Source organism: Nymphalis io, chromosome 2, assembly GCF_905147045.1.
Source record: "Nymphalis io chromosome 2, ilAglIoxx1.1, whole genome shotgun sequence".
Taxonomy (NCBI): Eukaryota; Metazoa; Arthropoda; class Insecta; order Lepidoptera; family Nymphalidae; genus Nymphalis; species Nymphalis io.
In genome coordinates, this window is record NC_065889.1 from 13,675,581 (window position 1) to 13,699,397 (window position 23,817).

At 32.2% G+C, this 23,817-nt stretch overlaps 1 protein-coding gene across 2 annotated transcripts in view; it reads right to left on the reverse strand.

The window, feature by feature from the left end:
* The window catches only part of LOC126776301 (uncharacterized), a 30,665-nt gene extending 14,536 nt beyond the window's left edge, over positions 1–16,129 (reverse strand). Inside the window, exons 1-2 of one of the 2 annotated variants that reach the window (XM_050498704.1) lie at positions 15,260–16,129; positions 10,508–10,699 (exon numbers count right to left, since the gene is read on the reverse strand). In XM_050498704.1, coding sequence (XP_050354661.1) covers positions 10,508–10,699; positions 15,260–15,548 — 481 coding nt within the window. In that variant the 5' untranslated portion in view covers positions 15,549–16,129. The remainder of the gene's footprint in view (positions 1–10,507; positions 10,700–15,259) is intronic. The other variant, XM_050498713.1, reaches the window with a different exon arrangement.
* Between the last annotated feature and the right edge of the window lie 7,688 nt (positions 16,130–23,817).

Consider the following 23,817-nt stretch of genomic DNA (forward strand, 5'->3'; position numbering starts at 1 on the left):
TATCAGCGGTAAAAAATAGTGAAATCGATATACTTGATTTAATTTTGGGACTTGTTTAACATTTTTTAGATTCGTAAAATATCACACTACTAAATATGTCTACTGTTGAATATATTGCCATCAAATCAATTTGTACTTATATTTACAACAGGTTTTACAAAGTCAATTCATTCTTCCTTGGGCAAGGGTTACGCTGTACAATAAAATTCCTCAAACACTATTTAGCTTTGCCGATAAATACATTTAAATCACATCCGAAGTAAACTTTTGTTAATAAGGCGTATTATTCAATAAATATATAGACGATAAATAGTGTTAAGTTATTATTCGTTGATTTCCATTGTTAATTATAATAATTTTTTTGTATTTAATTATCAATGTAACTTGATGAATTACTGATTTTTATACCTTCCAAACTGGTGGTACCTTTCTTAGTTTAATCTTTCGCTTAAGCTCGCAAGCGCTTACTTGAATGAAGTATTAAGTATACGTAAAGGTCACAAACACCCTTGAACCTTTACAATTGCGTCGCGAGATAGCAGCACTGAGCGCTTTCTATCGTCTGTATCACGGCGAGTGCTCTGAGGAATTATTCTCTCTAATTCCTGCTTCCCCCTTCCTTCTTAAGTCCACGCGAGCTGGTTCTCGATGTCACCGCCTAACTGTGACATCAATTCCATTGCGCACAAAGAAATTTGGCAACTCCTTTCTTTGTCGCACTACCAAAAAATGGAATTCCTTACCAGCTCACGTGTTCCCCTCCTCTTACAACCCGGGTTCCTTCAAACGAGGCGTGAAGAGGCATCTTGCGGGCCGGCAAGGCGGGGACGGCTAGTACAGAATATTCTTCCCGACTGTACTGGCCGTCGTCGCGTTTGGACTCTACTACCACTTACCATCAGGTGGAGTAGAGTCATTTGCCATCTCGGGGCATATAAAAAAAAAAAATATATTTTGATTAGATTTGATTTATTTGTAAGTCTTATTCAACTTCGGTTCACGTGAATTTCTTATTACTCTGTCGATACCAAACTTTTCCATCAGATCAAGATGGCTTGAACTTTTAAGGTCACATAAGATTAATATAAAGTATTCGTTGGATGTTTATTGTATATTTTATGAGTTACACTTTAATATATTATATCAATATATAGTTTTTTGGTACCGCTTTCAAAGCTACTCCTGAATGGTTCACGTTCAACAGTCATTAAAAATGTTATTATTTAAGTATATTAAAAAAAAATAAGTTGTAAACAACAATATGTAAAAATTGATTAATAACACAAAATAATATTAATATGTCTCGTATTGTTAAGAAGAAAATATTTTGCTGCCATAAAACTTTCGAAATGTAATAAATCTTGTCGAAAACAAAAACAATATTTTGTTGCCTAAGATTAACATAAAACGAGAGAGTAACGCCATCTGTGTTCGATTTGACAACCTAAATATTAAAACTTTTTTTTTAAATTATTAATTTAATTTAAAATTCTTTGTTTTTTTTTTTCAACAAGACAATTAATTGTTTTAAGACTATAATAATTTGATAATTCATTATTTTCTAAATATATTAACGCCACCTAGCATATCTCGGTAGAACTTTCTATAGTGCTCATTTAAAGCTAGAATTTGTTATGTTCTGAGCAATTTTTTGTTTCTTTTATAGATGGCGCTGTAACAAGGTTATATTTATTTTATTATTAGCTTTAATATAAATGGGAGTTAGAAAAATAAGTACGTTATTTTTTACGACTATGATGAATGTCATTTTTTATTATATTAGATAGACAGACTAGAAAGTAGGCCACCTGACGGTAAGTGGTCACCGCCGTCCATCTACATTGTCATTGTAAGGAATATTAATCATACCTCACATCGCCGATGTGCCACCTATTCGTTATAATTTAGTATTAGTATTGCAGTTGCAGCAGCCAGTTACACTGACTCACTCACCCTTCAAACATGCACGAGGGACATAACATCTTAGTTTCCAAGGTTGACGGAGACGCATTGGTGATGTAATGGATAGCTACTATTTCTTACAATGCCAATGTATGTAAATAGGCGGTAGTGACCACTTACCAAAAATTCTATTTACGCCTGCGCATACCTATACTATAAATATATATAAAGTCCTTCCAAAGACCTTAAGCGACTCAATGCTACATATATTTGATCGTTATGAAAATCGTCAAAAGCAACCCAATGAGCCCAAACTCGAGGTTTGTAAAAACGGTTGAAGAGTTCTAATATCCATCTCATGATAAAGAATCATGAGGTCGACAGTCAGAGTAAGAACTCTTCATCATACCCTTGTAACCCAGTTGAAACTATCATGATTTTGTATACACAATGTATGTGCAAAATATCATTAGAATCGAATCAGTCTATAGAAAAAGTTGAAAATCCTTCACAAGTTTAGAAACAAACAAACAAATACATGTACTTTGCGACCTAAATAATACCGTTTAGAAGTATCATCATTTATAAGTATAGACTTGCATTGACATACAATTTCTCGATCTGATATTACGCGTAGAAATAGTATTGCAAAATGGAATTATCGCTATGTCGTTAGTAGTAATAGTAGTTCATGTGTAAAATACATGGAGACCAGCCAAAGATGTCACAACGAATATGTGATACCTTGACCTTACCCGTATTATGAGATTAATGCGTTCTTTCCATTTTAATTGCTTATATTTAATATCTTACAGCGCAATCTTAATCTTTGCACAAAACATATACGCTGATTGTATGTTTATACATCTATAAGATACAAAATGCTCAATTTTTTTTTTTGTAGAATAGGAAGGCGAACGAGCATATGGGCCGGGCCACCTGATAGTAAGTGATCACCAACGCCCATAGACAATGGCATTTTAAGAATTGTTAACTTTCGCTTACATCACCAATGCACTACCAACCTTGGGAACTTAAATGTTATGTCCCTTGTGCCTGTAGTTACATTGGCTAACTCACCCTTTAGACTTAATATTTGACGACTACCCAAACATACGGGCCTGCAAAAAGTCCTACCACCAGATGAAGGTTTGTATGCCAAAAATCATGGTGAAATTTTAAACGGCTGTTTCGATTATACGAAATTACTAACAACAACTAATTATTCCAGCAACCTGAAGAGAATCTACATTAAGATAAATAAAAGTTTTTAAATTAAACATCATCAACGTTTACATACGGTTCATGAAAATTTATTTCGACTCGAACATTCGTTTTATATTTCCCTATATTCAAGAAGTCTTTAAAATTTCCATAATAAAACAATATAAAGTGCACTTTACTTTAAGGCAATAAAGTTTTATTTAGCAATTTAGCCAAATGCGCTAAGAATTTTTACATCACTAAGCTTAAGTGGAAATATCTGCAAATAATGTCAGTAGCTCTTTTTATAAACGTCTGCTCTCGTACTTGACTTGATGCAGTTGGAGCTTACGTTACTTATTTGACAATTTGGTAGTTTTAACTAAAAGACACTCACATGGTTATAGCATGATATGAAATATGAGTCTCCGCGAGTCTATAGCTATCAAGCGATGTAGACGTCGTATATTCGATTTTGAGCTCTCAGGTCGTTTCAAGAACCGTATTTGCACCTTGGAGCGGATATTGAGATAGGTTTAGTCCTGTTTGCATTTCACTTGAACGAATATTTGCTAATTCTTAATTAAGCGAATAATTAACATTTGACAAATCTAGAATTTTCAAAGTACGTCACTTATTATCACCCCAATATTTCGAATCAGAATAGTAAATATTTCAATTAATAATCTTTTGAAAGTATCGTTTAAAAATTCATCAATTATAATGGATAAAAGAATATATACATAAAAATATATATAAAAAAATATTGTAGTTCAAAGCTCTTCTTGGCCAACATAGTTCTACATTTTGTTGTTTCAAACACCTAAGACTTTTAAGAACAAATTCTCGCTGCGTTTGCAAAATCACATTCGCTGACGATCGTTATCAAATGAATTAAAATAAATATTATAAAGGTTATAATTATTCGTTTCGTGCATGTAATTACACTTGCTTACAATTCGCACAAACACAATATTTCAATGTCGCTTGGCTTGAATATATGAGCAGGGCGCATTCCCCTCGCAGTCACATGCCAGGGGTAGGAGCTCAGAAAATTCACTTCATTATAAAATCAAATGAAATTTCATTTGATTTATACTTTTTATATAATTTTGCATGTATTACTAAGAAACTAAGTAATTTTTTATTTTTCAGTAACATAGAAAACAAGAGTGAGAATCTTTAATATCACCCAATAAATATGAAATCATTTATACTACCGCTTTACCTCATGTCATAATTTAGAATCGCCAAGTACAAATTTCCATCGTTCTTTCTGAAATTAAGGATTTTCCTACAAACTTCCATCCGTCTATTTATCACATATGAGTATTCTTTTTTAAATCCTTTCTTAGAGCTAACCTTTCGTGTAAAATAAACTCGTATGTATATTTTCATGATGCTAGTTCCAGTAGTTTGGGCTATGCGTTCATATATCAGTCAGATATTATATAATAGATAATACTCATAAAACTTTACAACCTATTAAGAAGTTATCAATATGTGATATATAAAATATATAATAGCCTTCAACTCACTTCTTTATAATCAATTATAATACTTTCTTATTAAATCAGAAATATTAGTATTATATTTATTTGATATAATATACGGAATCACCTAGAAGATCGTTTGGAGCTCTCAGAGCTTAAAATAGGTCATCGTCTGAAGGACTAGAGGAGTCGTGTTAGGTGTCGTCTTTAAATTGAATCCATGTCCTTGTCGTATTGTTAAAAATTACATTTGATAGTTCATCAATATATTACATATAATATATATTATAGTTCTGCTATGTTATAATTGATTCCGTGCCCTGGTTAACAGTTTAATGGTAGTGATCAGTACATATACTATAAATTATTTTCTTCGGTTAATATTGTCACACTATCACGTCCCGACTTCGTACGGGTGGAATTCCCAATAATATTTTCTTAGCGGAAGCTGTCATTATAAAATAAAGCTATGTTCCGAATTTCTGCTTCCCAGACTCAGTGTATTAATAGTCAACAAACGATTTTATGATATTTTGAAACGGTTAACGATTGGTTAAAACTAAAAGATTCCTATAAATACGAGATATTCGTATGTTTATACGACAAATGCACTGACGTAGTAGTCTAGACGATCGTACACAGAATATTTAATTGTTCCGTGACATGTGCTTTGTGAGTCAGAGTTTTGGTGTTCGAAACATCTCGTGGCGGAAACTAAAATACTCGGGCTAACTTCAGTTTGATCACATTATTTTTTTAGGTTTAAAAACCTTTTATTACGATGAATACTATGAACAAAAAAAATGAATTAATGAATTTAAACGTTGCGTTAAAATGCTTCATTCAAACATCACTAAAGTAAGTTAACAATTTTTTAATTTATTACAATAAGGCCAGCATATATGCTTGATGGTTAATAACCTTGAAATTCTGGTATTAAAAAAAAGTGTTATACTTATTTATTACTCTTCGAGAGACCATTGATCGATCTTAGGTCCGAGTGTTGTCTAAAAGTTGCAGAAACTTCTTCGCTTATTTTTTTTTATAGAATATGTAGGCGGACGAGCATATGGGCCACGTGATGGTAAGTGGTCACCAACGCCACGTGGTAATGTTAATTATCGCTAACACCACCAATGCGCCACCAACCTTGAGAACTAAGATGTTATGTCCTTTATGCCTGTTATTACACTGGCTCACTCGCCCTTCAAACCGGAACAAATATTACCAAGTACTGCTGTTTTGCGGTAGATTATCTGATGAGTGGGTGATACCCAGACGAGCTTGCACAAAGCCCTATCACCAGTATATGTATGAATCCTACCACCAGTAATGTGTACGGAAACAAATGACTTGCAATTAACTTAAATATGTAACAATCAATACTGTTGTCTATCAACAATTCTCTAATACCTTAGACAATAACCACACAAAACATATTGTTTGGACGTAACTTTTAATCGTTAGGAAAATTTCGCTTAATTTCGCATAAACAAAAGCGCTGAACAAAGAAATAGGTGAACAATAGACCGGTACCGGTTTCAAGCATTGTATAGCGTTCAACTGGCTGCCTATTTTAAATTCAACGTGAATGAGTGCACGCTATAAATTTTTCTAACAGCTTTAATATTAAAATGTAAGGGAATAATTTCTTAAAAACATTTATGTGCGATTCAATGTTTCACGCCGTTATCGTGAATTTTTGAATCACGCGTTACGAAAAACAATGGGTTCGTGATTATTTTCTGTTATTTTATTGTCTTTTATTTTTGAAGTAACACAATCTTTTTATTTTACTTAAAGTTGACTGGTAAAGAATGCCTTTTGTTCCAACTACGCAATTATTTTGTTGGTCAATACAGTTTTTAAATTATATGATAACACACATATTTCATAGAATTGAGATTTTTTTTATAGTAAAGGTAGGCGGACGAGCATATGGAACACCTGATGGTATGTGGTCATCAATGCCCATAGACATTGGCATTGTAAGAAATGTTAACGATTGCTTACATCGTCAATGCGCCAACAACCTAGGGGCCAAAAATGTTATGTCCCTTGTGCCTGTTATTATACTGGCTCACTCACCCTTTAAACCGGAACACAACAATACCAAGTACTGCTATTTTGCGGTAGAATATCCGATGAGTGGGTGGTACCTACCCAGACGAGCTTGCACAAAGGTCGCATTTGAGTGCAACGTATCTATATCTAATGTTTCAAAATCGTTTTCGTCAAAGTAATACAAAGTATGTATGTCTGTTACGCTTTCATGACCACTGAACTGAATTTGATGAAATTTTGTATGTATCTTGAACTTCAAGGATGGACATGGGCTACTTTTTTTACCTAATACCTAACACCCTTCCCCTAACACGCGGGCAAAGCCGTGGACGAAAATTAGTCATTTTATAAAAAAATTAACAACTTTTTAGAATGACATCGATCTATTCAAATGTTTCCTAACAAAAAACTGAAGACGCTAAAATCAGTTGAACCCATTTCATATATATTAATAGAATTTCCGTCCACGGAGTGTCCAAATTCTTAAATGTACTAAAAATAAAATTGAGATATTTCGTTTTGAACTACTTTAATTAGCTTTTCGGATACGAAAAATTCTACTTAAAGATTATTTATTTATTTTAAGCTACCGTCGATTGTTATTTAGTCTTACCTTTTAGGTTATTTTAAGGATGATAATTTCATGTAAGAAATATTGAAAAAAAAAAAAAAAAGTTGCGTTTAAGATAAGCTTTGTATTGATTTTATTTTTACGAGATCATACTTTTTTATTTGTTTTTTTCTTGTATTTTTTTTTTTTTTTTGTAAAATATGATATATTATAATCTCAAAGAGATGATCTTTCAAAATGTTATTTAACTTCATCAATCGTTAATGGATCGTTCTCAGAAGTTGGATTGCCTGTTTAGCGTCTCAAATGGGACGAATAACTTTGTTAATTACATCATTTTTGTCAAGTCAAAGTGAAAGCTTGTGAATTGCCTTACTGTTGGTAAAGCCTCTCTCGTCTTAAGGGGAAGGATTGAAATTTCAAACAATTACAGGATTCTGCGTCAGTTTGTTACGACAAATATATTCTGTTAAGAGGGCTTGGTTATCGAAAATTCTATGGGAACTGGTTTGATAATTTCAAATTACAAAACAATTTTTTTTAAATAAAATATTATTATTTTCAACACATCCCAGTGCAATAAACTTTGTTTGTTGTGTTCAGTTAAGTACTGATTTCTACCTTTGTGTCATCATCGATTTGACATTCAATACAGGAACATATAACATTGCTTAACTAAAATCTAGGTAATGGTTGTAATAAAACTCTTGATTACTTCAGAAATTCTTTAACATCATCTTTCAGCTCCTAATTCAAGGTGTATAATATAATCTAGGTCACAAACAGATTTAGCCTGTATTGCAATTGAGTGTTTTAGTAACTATCTGTTTGATGTAAACTAGATTGAAGCTTCTAATAAAACTATTTGTTAAATACAATTTATAAAATTCTTTCTTTCTTATTGTAAGCTTAATAATAAAGCGTTTTTGAATCGTCGCTATTTTAACTCTACTGTATCGGAAAGCAGCCTCAGCGAGAAGAAACCGTAAGAAATTCGCGTAGTTGCTCTTTTTGAAATAAAATATATTTACAATGTGGTAAGTATTAAACTTATAAACCTGCTCCTCAAAAAAGGAGAGAAGGCTTTGTTCACAGACTGTTACTGTGGTATTTACAATTATTGTGCTGTTTTGTAAATTAAATTAATAATGATAAGCTATATTTCATAAGAACAAATCCTTGAATGATTGAAATTTGAGTTACAAATTGCGTGAGCTAGATGTAAGTGGTTATACTAAAACTAAATTGAATTATTTAGTAAGTACTTTTGTTGTGTGTTGTGTTATGTGTCCAACACACTAGTTTCGATATATTTAAATATTTTACAAGACGTCCATCTACCAACACGTTATTTTTTCAGCCAAACAACAATGCATTGTATCGCAGATTACAAAAGGTATATAATATCTCAGATTCCATTAAAAAATAGTAAATTAACAGTCTGTAAATATTTTTCTAATAGACGAAGGCCAGCTCTATTTTTGAGGAGAAATGTTGCAAATTATTTTACTGCATTAGGTTAATGCGGGTTGGTAGATAAGCATGTATCAGGTATTTACCTTTTTTTTAACGCTTGAAAAACGCATTAAGCCGTCTCAACCACGGGAACAGTATGTGAGGCTCGCCGGTGTCCTAGGCGCCGAGTGCGCCCGGTACATCGGAATACCCACTAAATACCAGCGGTACCCTTTCCATCTAAACGAGGAGCGCTACGGGATCACTTGCAACCGTGAAATTAGGTATTTCCCTGACACTACATATGTAACGATATTTTAGCTTACCAACGAGCACAAGATGTATTTCAGTATAGATAAAGCACGACAATTCAGTGGTACTAGCCGGGGTTGGAACCCGTAAAATACAATTTATATATGTTCTAAGCATTACGATCTTTTTGATACATTGCATTTTATTTTCAATGTAGAATTTACAGTATACGCAATGGTTTACATATCCTTATATCTAATTCAAGTGAAGTTACCATCAATTGTCTGGTTTCATTTTGTTAAGAAAAAAGTCTTTGAAATTTAAGCTAGCTTTCACACACTTATTTTATATTTATTGTATCAACTTTTTATCGTACTTTCTGGTAGGGCTTTGTGCAAGCCCAACTGAGTACTTATCACTACTAGTATTCTACCGCCAAACAGATTTCATAACAAATAACTTAGTTCCATAATAGAATGGTTAATATTTTTTACAGTGTCAATGTCTGTAGGGAATGGTAACCACTAGCCGTCTGCCAACTTATTTTTAATAAATAAAAATCTTCTGATCTCATTTCACAATTTAAACCAAATCGCAGTTAAGTCAATCGAAATGATTCATCTAATTGCTGCGCAGGAATTTAAAACTCATTCAAATGTTTTCTCTCATTACTAAAACATAGAATGAAATGTTAGTAAAGCAAGCGAAATTCTGCTAAAAACGTCAATCAATGTCAATACGATTTTGCTTTACTTAAATTCTTGAAATAGTTCTAAGTGAGTAAATGAAACGAAATAAAGCTTTCGCTGACCTTATTCTTGGAATGTGCATACCCGAGCGGTTTTATTACTGTGCCATTTTAAATTCTAAAGAAAAGCATTACACTTTGTATATTTACAATATAAGATTCAATGTTGCATTTCCTAGTTGGACTATGTTGATAAAAAAGGTTTATGCAATATTCAATAAATCAGATTTTTTTTGTAAAATAATGTTACGTGTACTAAAAATTATATACAATTACACGAACATACCATATGTTCGTGTAATGAATATTTCAGCAATTGATTTTATTCAAATAATTGATCGCTGTGTTTAGCTTGTTACAAGATAACTAGATAAGCATACTAAGTTGAAAAGAATCCAAGTCCAAATTCTTAGCATATACTATTACCGGCTGTGGATTCTTGTATATACATAATATGTTGTGTTCCCAAATTTCATTATTGTTATTATTATATTAATATTCTATTCCAAACACAAGAGAAGTAAATAAACAACTTTGCCATTGCATTGACGCGATACTATTGGTCGAAATATTAAATAAACTATGATTTTCATTCTGGATTCGCCGCGAAATATTAATCAACATTCCTGTCATCAGTGGAGACAATGTTTTCTAAAAAAATTGAACTATTATTCAAATTTAAGGGCCAAGGTTCAACTACAAAGACATAAAAAATAAATTTTGAATAATAGACGAATATTTTTAATGTTCGTTCGCTTCAGCGTTTTTATATAATAATAATTGTATATTTTAAAAATAAATTAAAATGTTACTTCTTACCTCTATAAGGCACGTAGATATTTAAGTGCAAGCAGTCTTCCGACTCTTGAGCGAGGAAAGGTCTTAGTCTGTTTAGGTAGTGCTGTCTTCCCAAGGAGGGTGGGTTACCTTTCTTGATAATAGGCAAAGATTGTGGACAAACCGGTGCAAAGCGTGTCGCCATCTTGACACCAGACCAGGGTGGAGCACTGACTGAAAGAAATTACTGTTTTAGCATTTTTTGGGCATTAAACCTGAAAAAAAATGTGACACGGTACGCCTGGCGATGGGCATCATCGAAATTATCAGTTATTAGTATTAATGAATATATAATTAAATAGAACCAATAAATAGAGATTCGTTTATAAAATAAATATATCTCTTATGTTTATAATAATATATAGCAACTAAGTACATAGTATACGCGACACGCCACAAGAGAGAAGAGAGTGGCGGAGAGCAAGCTTGACGATTTAAGAGAGCGTCATGCCGTGTGCCGTCGCGGCTTATCGTGGAGTCGGTCTTACCCCCAAGACGAACCAATAAAAGTTTCACATTAAAAAACTTTCAATCATGAAATTCAAAATATAATAACCATTACGTATGAATATCCTCAACGTAAGAAGAGTTGTAATACAATCCCTGGTCCCATATAGTGACCCCATTCTAAGGCTTTGGCTATACTAAGACTTTTATACCGTACCGTACCGTAACAGCCTGTGATTGTCCCACTACTGGGCTAAAGGCCTCCTCTCCTCTTTTTTGAGGAGAAGGTTTGGAGCTTATTCCACCACGCTGCTCCAATGCGGGTTGGTAGAATTCACATGTGGCAGAATTTCAGTGAAATTAGACACATGCAGGTTTCCTCACGATGTTTTCCTTCACCGTCAAGCACGAGATGAATTATAAACACAAATTAAGCACATGAAAATTCAGTGGTGCTTGCCCGGGCTTGGACCCACGACAATCGGTTAAGATTCACGCGTTCTAACCACTAGGCCATCTCGGCTATTACCTTAACTAGCTTATTTTACGAAACACATAAACGTATTGCTTTTTCTTGAATAATAATATTAATAATTTATCTATTTAAGTAACAAGACTCATATACAACAAATTAAAAAAAAATTCTAATATTAAATAATTACGAAAAATACAATATTTTTTTATCCTATCATTTAGGATTTAAATAGAAACAGTGATAAACATGGTATGAACAAGAGAAGCTTTTGGCACCATGTTTTTGGACTTTGCTATGTCAATACATTCCAATCAGGTACCACCCACTCATCAGATATTCTACCGCAAAACAGCAATACTTGATATTGTTGTGTTCCGGTTTGAAGGGTGAGTGAGCCAGTGTAATTACAGGCACAAGGGACATCAAATCTTAGTTCCCAAGGTTGGTGGCGCATTGGCTATAAGCGAAGGTTGACATTTCTTACAATGCCAATGTCTAAGGGCGTTTGGTGACCACTTACCATCAGGTGGCCCATATGCTCGTCCACCATCCTATTCTATAAAAAAAAAAACATTCTTGAAGCAGGGCGGGCAATAATGGTAATAATAAGACACTTTATTGGAAACCAAGACAGGACAATTATAGTAAAGATAAAATGTTTTTTTTTCTTCTTAGTATTACTATTTTTAATTAATTATTACAGTTTTTTGTAATTTGAGATTTTGATTTGTCTTATATTTATATTTATTTTTTATGCTAACTACGTACTCGAGTTTATTTTTAATTTTGCGATTGTAAATATAACATTTTTTTATTTAAACAAATTAAATACCTTGTAAATAAAATTGTGTTTAATAAAAATAAACACATGTTGCGGTTTCGATTGGTAGATTTAATAAAAAAAACCACCAAAATTAATACAAAATTACAATTATAAAATTAATTAAAGTTCAAATATTCACTAATTGTACGCTTACTAAAATAAATGTAATGTAAATCATCACAACGTTCGTTCGTCACTGCGGCGTAATTGTGTACCGAGTGTATACCGAACTCGAGGCGCTTAGGTTCAATTCGCTTTCCGACCGTTTTTAATAAAATATATTACTGTTTATATAACATTACTATACGTTTTGTCTTTATTTTGTCAACTCTGTAATTTCATGTATTTGTGAGTACAAAACGCAGCCTTATGAATAGTGATCTTTTCCAGGCAAACTTAGGACCAGAGGAAACGGTCTATTGAAGAGATCTCCTATCTCAAGATATTTACATCTAGGTTGATTCTATAAGGAAATTTCGTAGGCAGCTTACTTTTTTATGGTATGGTGGACGAGCATATGGGCCACTTGATGCTAAGTGGTCACAAACGCCCATAGACATTGCCATTGTAAGAAATGTTAACCATCGCTTACATCGCCAATGCGCCAAAAATTTGGGAACTAAGATGTTATGTCCCTTGTGCCTGTAAAATATATCTATATAATTGACTAAATGGCACATAAAAACACTTTAAAAAAACTAGGTCTGTATCCACATTTTAAAACTTCATACTTAAAAGTACATATCATATAATTATACCACTACTGTCATTAAAGAAAATAAATAAAATTGAAACAATAACAAATATGTTGTCAAGGGGCCAAAATAAGTAATTACGTTAATTACATACTATTGAAATACATAAAGGTTCCAATCCCCGGGATTCATTTGCAATTTCCCAATTGAACAAGTTTTCAAGCACCAGACGTCGGACTTCGGAACGCAACGTTCAATGAACCAGTGATCAGCGTTTCGCAGTCATCATTAACGATTCGTTTCATTATAATGAAAATCAGCACTTAACTATCTTACAATATCCGATGTGTGATGTGAAATTGAATACTGTATCTCGTTTGAGGGTAGGGTCTCGTTGTTGTTATTTGTTTTTAAAACAAAATGTTCTTATGTATGTCATACTTATTACAATAAGAATATTTTCTTATGGAAATAAATACATGTTATATGTATATTTAACTAGATATCCATTCCGGATTCATGTGTAAAATTATAATTTAGTAGCCAGGACGGACTTTTTAAAATATCCCGGGGTTGCCGGTAATAGTAATAAGATGTTATATTCAAATATTGTAATAAAAAAATATTGAGAGGAGGTGGGTGGTTGAAAATTAAGGATTACATTTTTTTAACGAGAGAAGTCCAAAAAATACCGGTACTAAGAACCATCCCGGCAACCCTGTATGTTTGTTGATAATTTTTAGTAAATTGTTAAAATAATTTAAATAAAACGAAATACTTCAATTTATTTGGCGGATGCACTCAAACAAACACTGAAACCGCCAAGCCAACTTTTATTTTATAATACTATAATATTATATACTAAAACATTTTCAAAAACACGCTGCATCTTTTAATATAAGTTATGTATATATTATGTACATATAACCCGCATTGGAGGAGCGTGGTGGAATAAACTCCAAACCTTCTCCTCAAAAGGCAGAAGAGGCCTTAGCCCAGCAGTGGGACATTAACAGGCTGTTACTGTGATCAATTTTCAAAAGATATACAAAACTACATTTTAATACTACATGTTAAATGTATAGTTAAAATATGAAAAGTAAAAAAGAATAATTTTAGCAAATAAAACATATTGAATTATAAACGAGTATTCAAAATAGTAATATAAATGAAAATTTCCACAACTAATGAAAGAAAAAATATCATCAGAATTTCAAAAAATAAAATGAAATTTTAGCATAATATTGTGTTGCCGCTAAATATATTGAAACCATTAATATCAGAATTCCCGTTGTCGCTGGAAGACGCAAATAATAAAAATGAAGTAATATTGTTTTTTTTTCAATCTTTATAAATAAATATAACGTAATTTCCCACTGCTGGGGCTACCTCTTTTAAATGTTTTGTTTGGTTAGAACATATTTCACGTTGCTCCATTTATATATTAATGAGTAAATAATCCGATTAAATTTGAACATTTCCTTCCAGTTTCTAACACGCTGATCAAAGTATATTCATTTGAATTGTAATTGGTCGATGACAGCTGATGACGCAATAGGCAACCAATGAGCGTTTAATAATTAATCAAGTTATAAATTTGATTTTGATCAGCGTTTCTATGTATTAAACTACCACTGATTTGAATTTTGCATTATATTGTGCATTTTTAAGGAGCTTTAGGCTGTATAACATTATGCTTCAACACTTTATTTTGTACTTTTTATGTAAGCGGGTGTACATAAGTAATCCCAACGCGAGAGAAACCGAAAGGCACCTAATAGTTATTAAAAAGTAATGATAATTATTATGATGCTGTCGTCCTCGTCGATTTCGGTTCGGTTTTTATTCTCAAGAGTGACTAGCCAACTGCACAGGCAATATTATTATAGTTCATAATTATGCACGAAAATATAAATGCTCCCTCTATTCACTATGTCTCGTTATTCGATAGGACAGCAACACACGACCGGAAAGTGTTCAGACGCAGCACCAACGGCTTTACGTGCTTACTCAATGTAAATAGAAACAATTTCAAATATAGGATAAAACTGATAATTTTTGTCAGCAAGATCCAATATTTTTTCATAATTAAAAGGTATATGATAATTACAATGTAAAAAACAAAGGATGTTACCAAAAACAGTCTCATTGTTTAAGATCTTCCAGGCAAGCTTTTGTCAGACAAATTAGGTTTAGACCATTTCCTACACTAAACCATACATGTTATATTAGATTCGACAAATATGTTTGTGTTAACATGTTATATGATTTAATTTCCTTTAGTAAGGTCTCACCTGGTGGCATAAATCGTAAATGTCCAACTGGAGCCGCGGCATATGGGATACCGAGAAACATTTCCACTGGCTGTAAATCATACTGTTTCCCAGGCTTCACTATCAAACCTCTCAAGGCACCCTGCCTCAAGTGATATTCCCTTGTTAACCGCTTCTCATCCTTCGGGAAGTTTCGGATGTCTTCATAAACCTTAGCTGCACCCTCGTCAGCCATCGGCAGCAAGAGAGAGATAGCAATGTAAATAAACAAATTGTGGCTTATAAACGGAGTGGCGTGCTCAGCGGCCATCTTGTTTATAGCCACCGTTTTGCTCTCATTGCAGCGCGTGCTTAAAATAATTTTAGGTTTATAGTTTGTTTGGTTCTTTGGTTTTATTGCCGTGAGTCACTTTTGAACTCTTGTCTCTAACATTAATCGTCACTGTAATTGCCCAAGTCAAAGTCTGGTATCGGAGTAGTCAATTTGTTTTATGTTTGACTGTTTGCTTCGACTATATCGCCTCCATAGTTCGTAATGTTTTATATATTATATTAAATCTCCAATATAATATATGTCGTTATAATATTCACAATAAATATTATATTCTTAATCAAATATTGTTGTTTAATTGGAAATAATTTAAAGAGTTTTCATCGAGGCATCCCGTTTTCATGTTTCAAATATTTGTTAATCTCTCGCTCCGTAGCGAACTTTATATAAAATTCAATTTCAAAAACAATCGCGTCCACAACACAATCACATATCGTCACGCACTGAAGCAAAACAATAAAAAAAACACGCTCCGATTTCAATTAGATCAACCCTCAAACGTTTTGCCGCTCCAACCAATTTAATCGACGATATTTTTTTTCGATTCTGAAAATTCACATTTCACGATCAATACCGCAGTGCGCTCGCGCACTACTGGATCGGATCCAAACTGTCCCTGCTCGACTCGTATACCGAAATACGACGGAATGCGCTTCAGAGGGGCGAACATTTCTGGGATAAATTTCTAAACTTGAATTCCTGTATCCACATCAGCGTTTAATTGTAAATTACTTCAGTTAGACCCGCTTCGTTCAACTGATGAGCCATTTGGAGGACCATTATCATGTTTACGCAGACGCTTGGTTTGTGCAGTGCCACAAATTAACATGGAGCCATTTTAATGTTACGCTTAATTAATTTATTTCATAGTAGACATTAAGTGATCATATATATAAATAATAAATAACTTTATACTGAAGTATTTGACTACTATATATAAGTATTTTACTGAAGTAAAGATAAGATTTTGTCAACAAGTTTTCGACTTCGCTCATTAAATACATTTTTCTTGAGGCAGAGTAATAATAATAATAAGAAATACTAACTAAAATTATTTATATAATAATATATTTTTAGTTAAATTTTGAATTATTATGTTTAACCTATGTTTTACAATTGACCTTTTTTTTTTTAAAGATTGCATTGCAATGTTTAAAAAGTGTAAAGTTGTAACAAGAAAACTTTTAATGTGATATTTTAAAGTTCACATTTAACTTAAATAAAGTCAAACTTTAAAAACCCAATAATTAATATTATTTCAAATTATTTTAATAAATTGATGAATAAGTACGATAAATCTGATATAAAATGTAATTAATGAATTTGTTGAATTCCACACCATAAAGTAGAAATCTTCAGTATTTATAAATGAAAAAACTGTGTGTTTGTGTGTGTTAATAAATAGTAATTTTATCAAAACATTCAATTTCAACGACACAAGGAATACATCTGTTGATTTCTTAAGATGGATTTTTTATTTATAATCTCGCGCATAGCCGCGAAGTTAACTCGCATCATTACAGCGAAGTATTTTCAGCCCCACTACCACGTGCTGCCGGTAAACATCCGGAGCGCTAGGAAGAGATAATTACTTGGTTTTATTGCAGAATTATATTATACAACTTCATTACTTAATCGTTAATTTTAATACACTTAACTAATTTTATGTGATGAAATAAATTGCGTCCAGAAAACTTTCATCAATTAATCTGTCTGTCCCTGTCTAATCTACAGCATTAAATCATTCTAAAGAATGAGTCAAGAAATGTTCTTATAAGTAAGACATATCCGAGCTCGATTTAATAACTGCTAATGTAAGACCCCACGCTTTGCGGTTAGCAATGCGCAGTGTTGCATATTCACGCACAATCTCGAGCGTTCGCGTGCGAACTTGAGTATTGTATGCGTTTAGTTTGCACCGCATGATATACATATATATATGCGCAAGTATGCGCTGCGTTTTGCCAGATATATGTATTCAGTCCCAAGGAATGAATGTACAGTTAACCACTTCAAATCTTAATCCAATTATCACTTCAGCTATGTAGATTTTTGATATAACTTTTAATCGTGCATAATTATTATATAAAGAACTGATAAGAATTAGTAATTAATTATAATATAATATAACATAGTGAGTCGATTAATTCCATATTATATACGTTGTATAAGTAATTACAGCATCCTGATATTAATTTTCAAATGTCCTAACACAAAGATTGTCTGGAAGAAATCACTAGAAGGCCTTAGGATTGCCTTTTGTGCTGCACACATTTTTTTTAACTATATAATGTAGTACACTGTATAATAAAGAGTCAGTTGTGGTTAATGTCACATATTACTTTCTGACATTTCACGACCGTTTTCCCTGCCTACCTACTAATTGAATTGAAATGAAATTGACGAAAATCCGACATTGGTATGGTGAAGCGTAATATAAAATGCCTTAATCTCGGTGGACCGCAGAATGGTTAAGCGTTGAAGAAGAATTAAATTGTCAAAATTATTATTTTGAATATACAATAACCGACGCCAGACTCGTATCTAAAGTTTCGAAGCTTTCAATTTCTTAGGACCATAAATTGTTCGTACCTCAAATTAATTTCTCGTGACGTTAAAAAGTTTTACGACTCTGGTGTATATTGTACTAGCTAAATGTCGAGGAAAAATTTACTGAACCGTTTTTAACAGACCGTCGTGGTAATAAAGTCTTCGTACTTACTAAAGTATCTACCACTAATACCCGTGGCTTTGCTTGTCTATATATGATTTTGAATATTAAAGTCAAATTCGTAACAATACTTATTATATTTAATTATGTTTTCTTAATTTTGTATTTTATAATACTAATGGCATTCTCTCAATGTAATTTAATCAAAATAAATTAACTGAATTCATTAATATTTGCACGCCATTATAACAAAACATGCTCGGATACATATATTTTTCTTTTAATTGTGATAATTAAATGCGATGTTACCGTGTTCCAATACCATAATAGTCAAAGTAAAATTAAATTCCAGTTCAGGAAAGAAAATACACTGATGAGTGAAGGAAATTAATAACCTTTTCACTTGAATGATCTTTTACATTTTTTTTTATTTGGCAACAGGCAGTTTCAAAGCTTTTAGGAATTCTATTGTAAATTGTATTTTTGTCCCATATTTTAAATATATATGTGTATAGATAAATATAAATATATATTAACAATTATAGTATAAATCACTAACAGTAACAGCCTGTTAATGTCCCACTGCTGGGATAAGGCCTCTACCTTTCGAGGAGAAGGTTTTGGAGCTTATTCCACCACGCTGCTCCAATGTGGTTTGATAAATGAAATTAGACTCATGCAGGTTTCCTCACGATGTTTTTCATCACCGTCAAGCACGAGATGAATTATAATTAACACAAAATTAAAAACGCATAGTATAAATAAAATATATAAATCAAATTAGATGATTACCAAACAAGACATAATATAAATTTAAGTGCAAAAATTATAAAGTTAAGTAAACTTTTGAGATTCAATAGCTAATCTTCTTCTGTACAGAGTACGGTATAATGTACACTCCGATTAACGCCTTCAATATAAGGCTGTGCTCATAAGAGCCTATTTGAATAAAGATTATCTCGTTTTTTATCTATATAACTTCATTCTTTAATCTGTACCTAATAAGGGTAGCTTTGACCTTGCTTTCATTTTTAAAAATGGAACACATTCTTAATAATTACATCGATTCGAGCCAAATAGTCTCAAGATAACCATAATATTCCACCAACGTCACCGAATAGTCATTAATCTTACCTAATTAAATATATATGATATGATATATATGAGCCGAGATGGCCTAGTGGTTAGAACGCGTGAATCTTAACCGATGATCGTGGGTTCAAATCCAGGCAAGCACCACTGAATTTTAATGTGCTTAAATTGTGCTTATAATTCATCTCGTGCTTGACGGTGAAGGAAAACATCGTGAGGAAACCTGCGCGTGTTTAATTTTATTAAAATTCTGCTACATCTGTATTCTACCAACCCGTATTGGAGCAACGTGGTGGAAAAGCTCCAAACCTTCTCTTCAAAAGGGAGACGACGCCTAAGTCCAGCAGTAGGACATTAACAGGCTGTTACTGTATTGTACTTAAAGATATTCCATTAAAACACAACTTCAGTATCATTTCATTATATACGTAGATTACTAAGAACTTGGTTAAACAACACGTCTGTTCTCTGACAAGGCGTTTCTGTCGACCTCTCAAGTTGACATTAGATTAATAAGCGATGTATTTTAACAGAGTTCACTTCCTAGTGTTAGTGGGTTGGTCTATTTAGGTCAGTGGATCCAAATATAGATTTCATCAAATAACTAAATTTAGAAGGTTTCGTCTCTTAAAATATGACTTGGCAATATATTAATAATGAAATTGAAAATAAGTGAATGAGGGTGTGGGCGAATTTTTTTTTAATTTGTTACTTCAATAAACACGTTACGTCACTATACATGTGACGGTACTCAGCTCTCAAGTTTAAAAAATGTATGTGCTATAAACGTAATGGATGAATGGCCTATGTACACGAATATGTAATCAACTCAAAAATATATAACTGCCTCTTATTTATAATCTTTTTGTTTTATAACACCTTGTAAACTCGTATGTATGATCTAATTTGGAATTCGCTTGAGCGGTTTGGAATCCATAATACTCAAAGTATACTATAATAATAATAATAAATTTATTTATTCTCTCCCACAGACAATAATGTTTACGTTATCCACACTATGTCTATCGAAAATGTACAGAATAAATTTATTAGAAGATTAATGCGCAAATTTGGGTCCAATTTTATTAATAAGCTTAATATTTTGACGCTTGAGAAACGCAGGGAATACAAAGATCAGGTTTTTCTTTACAAAATTGAAAAAAAGGTCGCCGATTCAAAGTACTTAGCCAACAATATTTATATCAAGTGTTTACATTCCATTGCCCGTTCAAAACATACCTTTTATGTCCCTATGCATAGAACGAACTGTGCTAAAATCGCTTTTTGGTTTTGATATTCTACCGCAAAACAGCAGTACTTGGTATTATTGTGTTCTGTTTTGAAGAATGAGTGAGCCAGTGTAATTACAAGCACAAGGGACATAACATCTTAGTTCCCAAGGTTGGTAGCGCATTGGTGATGTAAGCGATGGTTAACATTTCTTACAATGCTTATGTCTATTGGGCGTTGGTGACTACATACCATCAGGTGGCCTATATCCTCGTCCGCCTTCCTATTCTATAAAAAAGAGCATGTGACAATTATAATAAACTTTACAGTAATATCTTGAACGTTAAATTAGATATCTTTAACGTGAATTTTTTAAGTTCTTAGAAGCCTTAAGAAACTGTATTTGTCATCAATATTCTTATCGTTTTTTTTTGTTTTGCTTTTTAAATTACTTGTTAATACTTTACTTTATATACTTTAATTACTTGTTAAGCAACTTGTTCTTGTTAGGTTCACTCCATGTTTTAATGCAGAAGTGGAAACTTTGTCGGCTTATGTGAGACTTATTTTGTTATCAAATGTTTATGCATTATATTATGCTGTATGTTTCACAAAATTAATAAACATATAAATTTTTAACACTTAAGTCTTCAATTATAAAGAATTGATTGTTTGTGTAAGATCGGTATATAAAGCAAACAAATAAAATGTAATATAAGAAGACGAGTTGTAATAGTAAATAGATTTTTTTAAATTAGTACCATAATACACAAAACTATAAGATAACGCAAAGTTCCCACGAATTGCATATTACGTATTTTCAACTAATATTTTCTGGCTTAATTTCCATATATAATATTTCATAGTTATAGTTTTGACTGTTAAAAATACTCACGAAACATTTACGAAGGAAATTTTAATCATGACATGGCAATATTATTATTGGCGCCCCAAGAAAATTATAAATGAATACTTTACGCAAACTAAATAGCAATTCGGTCAGTTTAATGTATAAAATGCCTAATTACTTGTAACCATTGAAATCACAGTCCAACTACCGGTTCCGTCATCAGATGGATAGGTTCTTTGGTATCAGAATATAAATTGTATATATAAGTATGTGTAGTATATTCTTTATTTCGTTTCAAATCTAAAATTACTTATTATAAATATTTACTTAAACTTTTTTTATTAACTCGTATATAAAATAATTATCTACAATAACAAGCTAAAATAAGGCATGAAAAAATTAATAATTAACTTTGTATTACATTTTGTTGTTTGATATAATATTGAAAGAAATTCTATAATTGGAATAATCACTCGATTTAATTAAATAAACAATAATAAACTCCTGACCGATGGCGGCCGTCAAAAGAGGCTAGGCAACTGCGCAGGACATGTTATAGTGCATAAGTGTGTGCGCAAACACACAGTCACACTCATCAATGTAAATAGCCATATTAACTAAATATGCAATCAATTTGAAATCATAGACTGATGTTTCATTTTAATTTATATATATATCACTATCAAAAATATACAGAAGAATGAACATTATTCATACTCGTATAGTAGTACTAAAGTAACAGCCTGTAAATGTTCCATAGCTGGGCTAAGGCCTCCTCTCTTTTATTTAAGGAGAAGGTTTGGAGCTTATTCCACAACGCTGCACCAATGCGGGTTGGTGGAATAAAAATGTGGCAGAATTTTAATGAAATTAGACACAGGTTTCCTCACGACGTTTTCCTTCACCGTCAAGCACGAGATGAATTATAAACACAATTTAAGCACTTGAAAATTCAGTGGTGCTTTCTCGGGTTTGTACCCGCGATCATCGGTTAAGATTCACGCGTTCTAAGAACTATTTAACTTAACATAAATTGGATCTTTTGTTAAATTTGATAATTTAACAAAATCGTGCAGTACCCTCGTTCATTTGGACATTGCACAGTATATGCCTGACATGTTGTAAATCTTTATTTTAGGATCAAAAGTTCTAATACAGATACCCCATCGCATAGTGTCTAAGGTGTCCATATCGTTTTAAGAAGAACAACACGTATTATTATGTAATATGTATTATTCCATCTGTCTTATTCACTATTAATCTTTATATTTTACTGTCACCGTCGAAGACGTTATATACCTTCTGCCTGTAATTATATTAGTCAACACAATATCATCAGTCAAATAGAAGGAAGTATTTGTTGTTAAAGTTATTTTATTTATTTCTTATTACGTTGTGTTTATTGTTCTTATATTGATTTGTAAATAAAAGGCTAATTTTCAAAAATGTTTTAAATACAAACTTATTGTACGTTAACTAGTCTTGCATGTTGTGACCTTTAAGTGGAATTATGTATAACATAGTAACTTAAGATTTTCAATAACATAAATATATATAGTTTTGTTGTTGGTTATGAATAAATAAACAAATCATTAAAACCAATACTATATAAAATATTGCTAAGCGATACCGCTGGTAAATGCCAACATAATATGTCAATCATTGGTTTTATTCCAATTAATTATTTCCATTTTCAACCATCTGTTGCAAACCTAAGCATATGAATCACTAACACATTCAAACAATTTCACCACATAGACATAAGTCAACTAAATAAATGTGGAATCTCAAAAGGAAGCGCAAGTAGAACGACGATGTCCTAAAATAAACCGTCATAGTGACGAGCAAAAAGGTTAGCCGCAGCTGCTGTGTTCCAGAGATATCGATTGCAAAAAGCACAGACAAACAGACGCTATAGAGCTGTGTGCTCAGTGAGCTTCGGGTTACGGATTTGTTTTCAACAAATACAACAGACATTGAAGACGACTTCGAAATAAAAAAAAGTGATAAATATTTTTTTTATAACACGTCGAAAGGTCGCGTTCATATGTACAATTCAAAATTATTAATTTGTATAAAATATATTATTATTGTCATAAAAAAATAAAGATAAGAATAGCCTGTAAACATCCTTAAGCCTTATTGTGTAGATTGACATGTAGCAGATTTTTATTTAACAACGAGTACCAAGTGAATTATATACACAAATTAAGCACTCCAATTGAGTGGTACTTACTTCGACTTGATCCTGTTATCATCGGTTAAGATTGACGTTTACGAACTACTGGTCCATCTCGGTTCCTAAAACTGAACACAAGATAATATCTTATTAAATGATGATTGCTTAGTGATAAAACAAAATTTTTACATGTATATATAGATAATTTAGTCAAAGAATATTGACT